The 12,968-nt window shown below is 39.0% G+C and overlaps 1 protein-coding gene across 1 annotated transcript in view; it reads left to right on the top strand.

Annotated features, from left to right (window-relative positions):
- The window catches only part of LOC126354657 (nucleotide exchange factor SIL1), a 105,902-nt gene that overhangs the window by 42,708 nt on the left and 50,226 nt on the right, over positions 1 to 12,968 (top strand). Inside the window, exon 2 of the mRNA XM_050004432.1 lies at positions 2,421 to 2,644. Within this exon, the coding sequence (XP_049860389.1) occupies positions 2,421 to 2,644 (224 nt within the window). The remainder of the gene's footprint in view (positions 1 to 2,420; positions 2,645 to 12,968) is intronic.

Here is a 12,968-nt window from a genome sequence, read left to right as displayed (position 1 = left end):
GACTCAGTCACTCCAAGAGTTTGCCCCATCTGTCTTGTCTTTGAACACTTGACTTACGAAATGTCTCGAGTTCTTTTTGATTCTCTTCAGTCACCTTATTTCCTGGCAGTGAACTTTATTTTAAAGCAGCTCATTTCCTTAGAAACCATGGCTCTGAAATGCAAATGGCACAGTAGAATGATAAACTCATACTGATGATTCAGGAACAGAGTATTTCATCTCTGATGGCAGAATTTCGTAGAAGGATGCACCCCAACACTAAGCTACACGTTCCTTGACACATGCAGCTTGTCCCTCTAAACTTGTGGCAAGAAAGGTTGTTTCATAAATTACAGGAAATTTTCAATAGTTTAATTTATTACATGAAAGTTTCGTCATAAAGTGCATCAGAAATATTGTCAAAAAACTGTTTTGGCACACCAGTTTTGCAATGTTGTGGCGCGAATGGCAAAGTGGCAAAGTGAAAAACCAAAAACAGCATGTCAGAATCTGTAAAATTTACAATTTTCAAAACTATTGGAAAACTTTCCAGGTAACCGGCATTTTCTATTAACAACATGGCAAGTTGAAGTGTTCAGTGTAGTGCTGCATGTCAAGTACCAGTGTGTTGTGGAAGGGTCTGTGTATTACAGATATAGATAACTATTTACTTGGAAAAAAAATACCAATTTAACCACGTAAGTATAAACTGGGAGGAATTTGAAAAGGTCTCGGAAAGGAATAGAAAGAAACTACTTCCCTCAGTGAAACTTATTTATTTTTAAATGTAGGCTTCCTGTACACTAGTGCACTTGGCCCAGTAGTATTCAGATGCCTTGATCCTATCTCAAAAATTAGATTCCTCCAGGCCTGCAACTTCTATTATCAATTCTTTGTCTAAACAGAATCTCCATCCACTGAGGAAAATTTTTCACTTGGAGAGTAGATGGAAGTCTGATGGAGCCAAATTAGGGGAATAAGGTGGTCGTGGCAACAATTCATATCATAGTTTGTGTGTATCTGCCATGGCTATGACACTTATGTGTGAGCAGGCATGTTCTTGATGAAAGATTACTTCCTTTCTTGCCAAAAATAGGCTTTTTTCATGTATCTTTTGCTGCAGTTGGTCCAGGTGGTTAGCATATAATTGTCTCGTAATTGCTTCATCAGTGGGAAGGCAATTTGTCACCAAGATCCCATTTGCGTCTCAGTAAACTGATGCCGTGACCTTTCCAGCCAACTGTATTGCCTTAGATTTCTTTTTTGGTGGTGAATCAGCATGTACCCACTATTTTGACAGTTGTTTTGTCTATAGAGTGTAATAGCAGTCAGAAATTGACATAAAAAATCTTGGTGGTCGCTCTGAAAATGGGTCAAATACTGTTTTGACATTTCCATTGTAATATATTTCTGATTCTGCATTAAGAGTTGTGGTGCCCATATAGCAGATAATTTTCTTATATCCAACTCCACTGTTAAAATGTGTTATGGTCATCCAAATGATATCCCTACAGCTTCAGCAATGTCTCACACTTTGTTGGTGATCCTCCATAACTATTTTATGGAATATTGCAATAATTTCTGGGGTTGTGGCATATCTAGGCCAACCACTATATGAATCATTATCTAAGATGTCCCAACCAAATTTAAACTCATTTGTCTACAAGGCAAGAGTTGAATCGAAGGAGCAAAGTACCCCAGTGCGTTCTGGAAATTGGAATGAATTTCCTTTGTTTTCGTCCCTTCGTTTACAGAGTACTTAATCACTGCTCAAATCTCTGCCCCCCCCCCCCCCACCCATCTTCACAAATCACTACATGGTACATGGAAACAATCTTTCTAATTAGCTGGCGTAAGCACAAATAGTAAGCAGTTTATACGTTGAGTTTCTTTCCTACGATCTGCATGCCTTTGTTAGTGTATATCTTAATTCATTACACACCACAGAATGTTCTTCGTAATAGGATCTATAGAATACTATGAATGACTGAAAGAATGTGACTCTAAATTTTAAATTTACGTCAATAGTTGAAGTATCATTAAGTTTTTAATTACAAAGTCACACATCCAGATTGCTGAGAACCTTTAAGTAAACATCTTCAACTTTAAAGTGCTAACTATATGGCAGGGAATTGTTAAGCAGCTGAAACACCACAATTGTTTCATTTCAGCTGACAATATTAAATAAAGGTGGAAAATTATAATGTTGGGTTTTTATTCCTAGCACAATGTTTTATCGTACATTACATTATTTCTCTCTCTCTCTCTCTCTCTCTCTCTCTCTCTCTCTCTCTCTCTCTCTCTCTTTCTCTCGCACGCCCAAAAGGGGAACTGTTCTTATAAATACTTGTCATGTTTCAGAATACACCATTCATTTATCCATCTGCACAATACAAATGCCACCAGGTGACTCTTTAGTATTTTATTTTCTTTCATTCCAGGCCAGTCTGTACCAAGTGGGCTTCATGTGAGACTAAATCTGGAGACAGGAGAGACAGAAGCGAAACTTCTTGATCCAAGTGAGAGACCAGGGGCTACTGCTGTTGCACCTGTATATGATGAAGCAGCTAAGGATGAAAACTCTGATATTACTGAAAATAAAGAACGAATTAGGGAGTCTATTTTGAATATAGAAAGTGTTGAAGATTCTATAACAACAGAAGAGGTTATTGCCCATTCTAAAAGTTGTTCTCAATTTTTGATTTTTCATTTAAAGCCAAGCTGTCCATCAGTGTGCTCCTCTGACCATTTGCACCAGTTATTTGTTTCTCATATCAGAAAGTCCCAACCGTCACTACAGCTATTCTAAAGATATGTTGATTTTGCATCTCTTACAGTTGTATCATCATTGTTGTGATATTCATGTACCATAGCATTGTTATGTTCTGTTTTTCTTTCATTCAGTATCATTCATTCTTTGGACATGGCCATAAAAACAAACTCTGTGATGGCCCATTGTATCTGTAATTTAAACTTATGCCAGACCGGGATTCGAACCTGGGTCTCTTGCGAAATGCCACAAGTAATTAGGATAATTGGCAAGGGGCATTACATTAGTAGTTTGTGGATAATTAGAGAATTTGGGTCTGATGGGAGACGTGCCTGGGTAGTGGTGACCACTGTGTCTGGATGGCACATCTGCCCAGTAAGCAGGGGACCTGTGTTCGAATCCTTGCCCAGCACAAATTTTCAACTTTCTCCATTGATTCAAACCAGTACCCATTCGTAGTCAATGTCTAATTTCTTTGTGTCTTAATTCATAGTGGCTGCTGGATCAAAATGTTATCTGTTTCTTTGGACACGTCTGCAAGAACAGACACAACAAATACAAGATATGTTCAAAATGGAAGGTGACTTTCTATTTGTATGAAAAAGTTTGTTTATTCATCAGTATTCATGTTGTCCCCTTCAAAGTAATCCCCATCAGGTACAATACACTTGTGCCAACGCTTCTTCCAATCCTTGAAGCACTTCTCATAAGCACCTTATGCTACAGCCTTGAAAATTTCCAGCAGTGCAGTTTTTATTTCCTCAAACATTGACAATCTTCGTCCTTTCATTGGTCCCTTCAGTTTTGGGAACAGGAAAAAGTCACAGGGGACCAAATCCGGTGAATATGGTGGCTGAAGCATGATTGTCATGTTGTTTTTGGCCAAAAAATCTCCCACAAGTTATGATGAATGAGCAGGTGCATTGTCATGATGCAAAAGTTGTTTTTCCACAATTCTGAACTTTTTTGCGTATTGCTTCTTGCAAGTGGGGCATAGTGTCAAGGTCATACTCTTTATTGGCCATACAACCTTGAGACAAAAATAGTAATTGGGGAAAAAAAAAACAGTGAGCAAAACTTTGACATTTGATTGAACTTGCTTTGCTTTTTTCGATCTCGGCTCTCAGAATGCTTCCATTGGGACAATTGGGCTTCGATTTCAGCATCATAACCATAAACCCATGTTTTCTCACCAGTTTTGATCATTTTGAGCAAATCAGGATCATCATTGGCATTGAAATTTCCTGGCAGATTAAAGCTGTGTGCTGGACCAAGACTTGAACTCAGGACGTATGCCTTTTGCAGGCAAGTGTTCTACCAACTGAACTACCCAAGCATCACTCATGACCTATCCTCATAGTTTCAATTCTGCTAGAACCTTTGTCTCCTACCTTCCAAACTTCACAGAAGCCCTTCTGCAAACCTTGCAGAACTAGAACTCCTGGAGGAAAGGATATTGCAGAGGCATGGCTTTGCCACAGCCTGGTGATGTTTCCAGAATGAGATTTTCACTCTGCAACAGAGTGTGTGCTGATATGAAACATTCTAGCATATTAAAACTGTGTGCCAGACTGAGACTTGAACTCAGGACCTTTGCCTTTCGCAGACAAGTGCTCTACCAACATTGACGTCATTCAAAGAGCTCCTGAGTGGTGCTCATGTGATGGTTCTTCTGACAAAAATTGAGAAGTTTTGGAACAAACTTCACTGACATATGTCTCATGCCCAAAACATCTGAAAAAATTGCATGACACAAGCTGACCAATATGCCAACATCCTCAACAACTTCTCTCATGGTAATTCAATGATTTTCGAAGACAATTTTCTTTACAGCTTCGATGTTATCATCTGTTGTTGATGTGCTGGGGCATCCAGAGCGAGGTTTGTCATTTGCATCTTCACGGCCATCTTGGAAGAGCTTGTACCACTTGTACACCCTTTTTTTTTACTTAGAGCAGACTCATTGTATGCCACTGTCAACATTTCAAGTGTTTTAGAGCACTTGATTCCATTTTTCACACAAAACTTGATGCAAATTCTTTGCTCCTTTTTTAATTTTTTTTAAAAAAAATCAAAGTCACTGAGCACACTAAAATACTTCTAACCTTTCTACCCGTCAGTCAAACACAAACGAAGTATGCTGTACTCTTAAAACTGTGAACATATGTTCGGGACATATGTGCTTAAAAATAATTATAGGTAATCACGTTACTTTTCAAACAGCCCTCATATATATACACACATTTGTTTTATGACAGAGTTGTTACAATTCATTTCAGTTTTCATTGAAAAGCACTTTTTATTGTAAATGATACATACAGAGTGTAGAGCTATTTCCTTTTTTATGGATACTGCTTTGAAGGCTTTTTTTATCTAGCCCATTAGCTGTAATCCATTGTCCAATTATTGAAAGATAGACCCACATTTTCTGTATCTGGTCTTAAATTAGCGTGTATTGACCTTGATATCTGACATTATTTCTGCTTTTCCAAAACATAGTTGTAAACCTGTTGTTCTGCTATGTCTTTCAGTACATGAATTTGTTTGTTTGCCATTTCAAAAATCTTCTGTCATTATGGCTGCATCATCCACATAAACTAAACAGCCTATTCCCACACCATTCTTCTCAGTCCAAATGCCTTTAAGGTATACACAAGTTCTGAAGTTTTTAATTCCTTGCACCATTCTTGTATTATTTTTTCAACACATAATTGATAAAGAATGGTAAGTCTCCATCTCCCGAGCAACTTCCTGTTATGACTTCAAGGAGTTTACAGAAACATCCTTGAAATTTTACTTTGGACTTTGTGTTAGTCAGTAGAAAGAGAACCACTGCTCAGAATGATGTCAAATTTGAACAGGAGGAAACACCATGGAACAAAAACATAATTGAACAAAATTTTACCAATAATTGGACTGTAAGGGTCTTAATGTAAATGGGGATGGCTACAATTGAGAGATGAATCACAGTACAACTACTATGGTCTGAGTTGCACATTACCCCGCTCCAACTTTTCAATGTGCATGACAGCACAAGTTCGGCAGTCAACAGTTATTAGTTAGATAAGCCCCATCCACTACGGCAAGGTTGTACCACATCGGATGAGAAAAATCGGTTTTCAACTGTCGTGAGACCGAAAACTGCATAAAAAGCAAAATGAGATCAGTTTTTAATTGCTCCAGGACCAAAAACTGCATAAAAGGCAAAACAACATTGATTGTTAATGGTACTGTGACCAAAAACTAGAGAAAAAGCAAAAATATACCGGTTTCTAATTGTTGTGAAACTGATGCAACACATGTACATTAAGCTGTCCGTCGTTTTCTGTCACAACTGGAAATCGAGAAACAGCATGTTCCACAACAGATCGAAGTATCTCGGGGGTCACATTCAGAATGTGTTGTACAAGAGGTGCTTCAGTTAAGCTACATTCATAGTTGGAGCACTGTATGTGATCTGGGTGGCCAGGTTGCCAGAAATGATGGCTGTTAAATCTAGCATTTCCAAAATGCCTCTGCAGCAGCCACTTCATTGGCTATGCAATGTGCAGAGGAGAGCCACCTTGCATAAAAATGCTGTTGAAGTGTTGGAATGGCATTGGTGTGCAACAACATTCGAAGCATTTACCAGTGACCGAGAACCGCAGGACTCATCTCCTTAAAAATAAAAAATAAAAAAAAGAAGTGTCCCTATAATAAACAATGCTGTCAACCCATACCACAGTCACCTATGCAAAGTGAAGTGGTACTGGTGGAGACCTGTGTGAATTTTCCGTTGCCCATGTTTTGCAATTCTGCATATTGACATGTTCTTGGTGATGGAAATGGGCTTCGTCTGTCCACAACATATTCCATTGTCATTCATTGTCCACTTTCATGTGAGCAAGAAATTCCAGAGTGAACATTTGTCTTGCTGGCAGGTCAGCAGGAAGCAGCTCCTTAGTTATTATGTATAGATAGCAATACAGAATTTTTCGCCACCGTTCTTGTAAAAGAGTGTTACCAGCATCACGCGATCCTTCATGGAGACAGTCAGATTGGGCATCTCGGATGCAAACTGAGCGACATCTGTGTGCTGTATGTCTGTTGGTGCACATATTCTGACACTTACAGTGCCACCAATTGGTGAAATTTTCATTACTTTTTTTTGTCCACGGTGCTTCTCCTTCCATCAGTAATATGCTCTTTTCTAATTTGATGTCATTCAGAACAGTAATTTCTTTTTACAGCATTTTGTAGGTGCAACATTAATTATGAATACACTTTAGTAGTGTAGTAATCTCAAGAGAGCATTTCAGCCTTGGTCAACTACGTGTACTTTCCCGAATCATCACACAACTGTTATTTTGTACTTGGAGTACTGAGAATGTACCTCAAAGTAATCTTTGGTGATTTTTGTTAATGTGTTTTCATTTTGTTACATATTCATTGATGTTATATATATAGTTTTGAAAGTGACTTTACTGTCCTACCTCAATTTCTGAATTCTGATAGTTCCTTCTTTACATATGTGGGAAGCACAAGTTACAGGCAACCAGTATTTCCTTGGCCGACCAGCAGAATAGTGTTTACTCATTTATTCTTTGTGAGTTTCTTCAGTTAGTTCTTTATTTTTCTGTTTGTCAAGTGATAATATTCTGTTGTAATCAGTAAAATAAATACACTGTTATTGCACTATATTCTGTAAGTTTGTGTTTTGTAGACTATGCTATGAGCAATACCTATAAAATGGTGACTCCAAAAGCAAAAAAGAAAACAGAAAATTGAATCGTAGCGCAAAGTGAGATGGTGACTTCGTGTTATGGTAATGGTCAAGACCCAGTGGAAGAACAACTTTTATGCTTACAGGAGGAGCTAGACAAAGACAAAGGAACTGCGAAGTCCAGCATGTCCGCCAGACTGCCGATGAAAACTTAAGTGCCAAAGTTCCTGCTGGAGAAACCCATACTTTGATTTGCAATGTTAGAGCTAGTATTTATGCATAACAGTGTCACAAATGACTTGTACAAAGCTAGGAGTGGCAGTTAATAGCGTAGAGGCTCGAGCAGTGAAGACAATATTGGATGTCATTTTGAAGTCTCTTACACACAATCAGTATCAGCATTTGAGACATGTTGATCCGGCACATGGGGAAATCTTTAGACCAATGGATGCGGCCGGTTCTGCAGTAAGAATAAATTAGCGACACAATGCTTTCCTAATTCTGGTGGCATCTCCGGCGTACTGTGAAGGAGGCAGCAATGTCAGATGAGATGTTGCAGCATTTGTGGCTCGTGCAGCTGCCGCCATCTGTGAAAATAGCTTTCGTCACTTGTGGTCAGGATGACATTAGTTCTGTTGTTCCAATCGCTGACAAAGTACACCGGAAGTGGGGCAGACAGGTGCCTTAGCAATAACACAGGTAGCTGACAGCCGCAACCCAGCGGAAGCCTTGGTTATACGACAGGAGCTAAGAAAGTCTGTCGGTGAGCAGCTCTGCATTCTAAAGCTACTGTTGGGCACAAGGCAAAAACAATTATCAGCGCTGGAATCGGACAAACAAGACAGCATGCAGAGTGGTAAAGTAGGGAGACATTCGCCTGGTTAAAACAAGCAAAGGATGTAGGGACAAGAGGTAGAGTATGTTGATACCATAAAAGGCAGTACAATCATCCACATGCAGACATCTGAGCAAGCTCCTCCACTCACGTTGTCCCATCGCTTGTAAGTGATGGACAGAAAGTCAGATTGATGTTACCCGGTCCATGGACATTGCCACTGCACCTTGTTAGGAAGAGAGACGACACATGGAGGCCCAGTGGGGATTATCGGACGTTGAATGCATGAGCAGTACTGAACCGCTATCCCATACTTAACTTTCAAGATTTTATGAGCTCCTTTTGGACTATTTGAACACATCTACGTGCCATATGGATTGAAAAATACTGCCTAGATATGGCAAAGATTTGTAGATGTGTTGCGAAAGCCAGTATAGCATTCACAATCTTGCACATCCCTACACAAATACCACTATCAAGCTGCTGATAGAGAAATTTGTGTGGAAGGGTATGAAAAAAGATTGTCACGTGTGGCTGAAGTTGTACTGGGCCTGTCAGAGCTGCAAATTCGGGAGACAATGCACCAGCCAGTGGAAGACTTTCCCAACACAAGAAGTCGGTTCTCCCACATGCATATAGACCTCATGGGTCTACTCCCACCATCAGAAGGCTATTGCTATTTGTGTACGACAGTGGACAGATATATATATATTGGGCAGAAGCAAGTCCTATAGGGGATATATCAGCAAAACCAACACAAACATTCATAAATACATGGATTTCATGCTTCAGATGTCCCACTTACATCACCACTGACCATGGGTGACAATTTGAGTTAATATTGTTTCTTGAGCTGTCTTAAATTATGCGGGTTGTAGCACCATCATATCACAAGCTACTGTCCCTGGAGCAAAGGAATGGTGGAGGGATGGCGTAGAACACTAAAGGCCCCACTTATGTGCCATGATAGTTGAACTAGTCTTGTTAGAGCTTTGTACAGCATTTAAGCTGGACCAGTGGGCTTCAATTGTCGAGATGGTTTACAGGGAAAAATTGTGTTTGCCATTGGAGTTTTTATTATTCCAACACAGGCGGCGTCTATGGGACCGGAGCTGTATTGTATGCTACAACAGTTGAAGCTCTGGATAGCCAGGCTATGCCCATCCCCAGCATCGAGTCATGGGTTTCAGAAAGTGTTTATACATAAAGACATTGTGACATGTTCCCATGTGATGTTGCAGACATGCTGTATGCAGACATTTGCAACTATCATACATATCACCTTTCCGTGTATTATAACGCAACATACATATGGTCCAAATTGCGATGACCAGCCTCTGACAGTGTCATGGGTGTAAATGAAATAAGCACATTTGTTCACTGCGGTCCCACCTACTCAACAGCAAGAAAATGTGGCTGCTACACTGGCAACTTTGACCCCTCCTGTCATGGAGACTGTACAACCAACAGCAGTGCCACCTTTAACATGACAAAGAAGCCCACCAAAGAAGCAAGAACGGCCATTGACTTCTACAAGGGCAAGTCGACAGGTATGTCACAATTTTCTGCACATTCCAACAAGTTCCTGCACATTCCAGGAGCTCCGCTCTATCATAGGCAAAGAAAGGGGGGGGGGGGGGGGGGAGGAGGAGGACTGTGTGGGAACCCCCAGTCATGGATAGCGAGTGAAGAGACTTGATTATTTTTTGACTGACTGGCTGAATGGTGTTTGCTCGTTCATTCTTTGTGAGTTTGTTCTTGAGTTAGTTCTCAGTTTAGCAGCTGTCAAGTGATAATTTTCTGTTGTAATCAGTAAAATAAATGGTTACTGCATGTTGTCCTGTGAGTGTTTTGTAGATTGTGCTGTGAGCAATACCTATACATCTTTACCATTTTTAATGCCACAATTGAAGTAATTAAATTATTCAGTAGTGTAAATACTTCATAATGCAATTTTCATGCTCAAGGGGTGTTTTTACCTTAAAAATCATAGTTAATTTTTTTCATTTTGGTACCTGTAAATTATACTTTTTTTACATATTTTATCCAATAAGTAAATTCTTTTTTGTAAATTTTCATCTCTTACTGCCAAAAATGTCTGATTGTTTCTGTATAAGGGGCATGTTTAATAGTGTGCCAGTCTATCAAAACACCTGCACCAAATTGAGCTTTCCATTCTTTTAATGCATAATCCAGGTACATTTTTAGACTGTTTGTCATGCACTGCACCATTGCATGACCACCTTTGTTTTTTGTTTTTTTTTTTTTTTTCCAATGTAAGCTGAATTAATTTATCACTTTCTTTTTTTTAAACTTAAGCTGAATTAATTTACCATTTAAATCTTTAAATCTTCATACTGGCTTCTCAGGGCATCTGTAAAATGTAAACGACAACCTCTTATTTCCATTATATTTAACAGGTATTTCTTCTATTAAAATTATCTACAGCTTTTATGTAGATTATGAAGCTAGATGATTTTCTCTATTAAGTTCTCATCATATTTAATTTTTTTGTTGCCACAAATACTGCAGTTGCTACCACAATCTTTCTCTATCTAAAGCCCATTTCTTCATCACATAGCAGACATTTGGATATAATTTACAGTAAATTATTCAAATTTGTGGCATGTAATTTGCATACAGTATCCAGCAGAATTATCCACCCATAATTTTCGCAGTTCTCATCACAATTACTATGGACTGTTACCATACTTCGGCACTGTTAGGATTCCAGCACATAATTGCAAAACTCTGAGATGAGAGACCAAACCATCACAGGTTAAAAGTTCCTTATTTATGCCATTTATGATAACATATTCATTGTTAATATTATCCATCATATGCAGTAGAGGAAGCAGTTTTTAAATCAGCATTTATTTATTTATATAAGAAGCAGCCAATTGACTGTATGCTAAATAAATATAACTCTGGTACTGAGTGTTGCGGGTTTTGAATCCACGCCAGACAGCATGGGCCTCCATTACCACTAGAGGTCTCTGCAGCCATCGCACTGTAAACCGTGGCTGCGCACGCTTCTGGCCCACGTATAATGTGAGGGCGCCACTGTGGAGCACATGGTCCCAGCGGCCAGTAGCGATGTACCCTAGCCTGTCTCTCACTTAGAGAGGCAGTCTGATATTCATGTGAGTCTCTTGATATCTTGTTTACAGACATAGTGTTTACTTTGCTTGTTTCCGTGTCCAAGTGGATGTTGTTGATTTCGTGAGGTTTTTGCTTGTGACCCCATTGCTTCTTGCGTGTTGCTGTTCTTGGTGTCTTTCTCAGTCATCTGTCATTGTGTGTGTCCATCCTTTTCCGTTTGCCCATCTCGTTTGTTCGGAGGCCGCTCCCATTCGGTACCGCTGCACTTACGTTCCGCAACTGGAATGCTCGCAGTTACAACAATAATGATTCACATGTCCCTGTTTTTTCAAGGATTTTGTGGCTTCTGTTAGCACTTCCATGTCAAGAGTGTAAGTTGCTTTCATGCCCCGTTTACATATTTTACAGAGAACTTCGCATTACAGTATTGAGTTTGCTTTACATGACCCTAATAGTCTTATTGCTTCTTTAAGCAATTTTACAGTTACCTTTGCACATTCCATAAAAGAGACATACCTCACAGGCAAACAAAGCACATAAGAACAAAACACAACAATTATGTTTAAGACCTCGTTGTTATCCACAGCTGATGGGTAAACAGCAGCTGAGGTAGTAGAGTGATATGTCAACTGTGGACAGAACAAAAGATGGGACCAAACTTGTGCTCTAATCACTAATTGATTGTTGCTATGGTAGCTGTCCTGTAAACAACTGAAGGCGTTAAACGTGTAACATGCATCTGCTGCAAATGCAAGTGACTCGATATGGCTGGCCCCATTTTTATTTTGGCATATCTATCTGTTTTGTATTATAACATGCAGTATACCATTTCAAGGTAATGGCACAGTGAAGATTTATCACAAAACTGTCATCCTTATCACTAAATGTCATTTAATGATGCATCGACAGTATAAGCCTTCATGAGACACTTTCTACATCTTACCATTGTTAACACATCCTGGGACTTTCATAAGAATGCAATAAAAGTATGTTTTGCAATATTCAAAGTTATTTATCTTTCTGTCTAATTAGAAAGTGACTGAAATAAATATTTGGCTGTTTATTTCTGTGGTAACTTCTGAGTGTGTGCTTAGGTGGGAACCTAAGAACAACTTAAATAACCATGGGTGAAACAAGCAGCTTATTCTTCATTGTCACAAATATTTTACTGTTTATTTTAGAATATGAGGTGATTTCTGAGTGTGTGGTTAGGCAGGAATCTAAAGAGTACAGCTTAAATTGCTGCAAGTGAAGTGAGCTGCAATGACATGTATATTCTTTGTTGTTATAAACATTTAGCTGTTTGAGAAGAGGAGGAACGAGCATGCAAAAGGTGAGATGTGTCTTAAACCACTTCAGTTTGGAGCAGATGAATATTATAGGTTTAACATCTTATGTAAACAATTAGCAGTCAGTCACTTTGTTATTCTAATCCATGTGGCGTATAATGACCTTGTCTTCAGTAGTACATTAAAGCCTAATCTTCATTTCACCATTTGTATCACTCCACCTTTTGCATTTTGAATACCTCCAATATTATAAAGTAGTGATCAGATGCTGTAACACATCATCAGATGTCT

This window comes from Schistocerca gregaria, chromosome 3, assembly GCF_023897955.1.
Source record: "Schistocerca gregaria isolate iqSchGreg1 chromosome 3, iqSchGreg1.2, whole genome shotgun sequence".
Taxonomy (NCBI): domain Eukaryota; kingdom Metazoa; phylum Arthropoda; class Insecta; order Orthoptera; family Acrididae; genus Schistocerca; species Schistocerca gregaria.
Note: the sequence above shows the minus strand (reverse complement) of the source record. Positions and strands in the feature narration are given on the sequence as shown.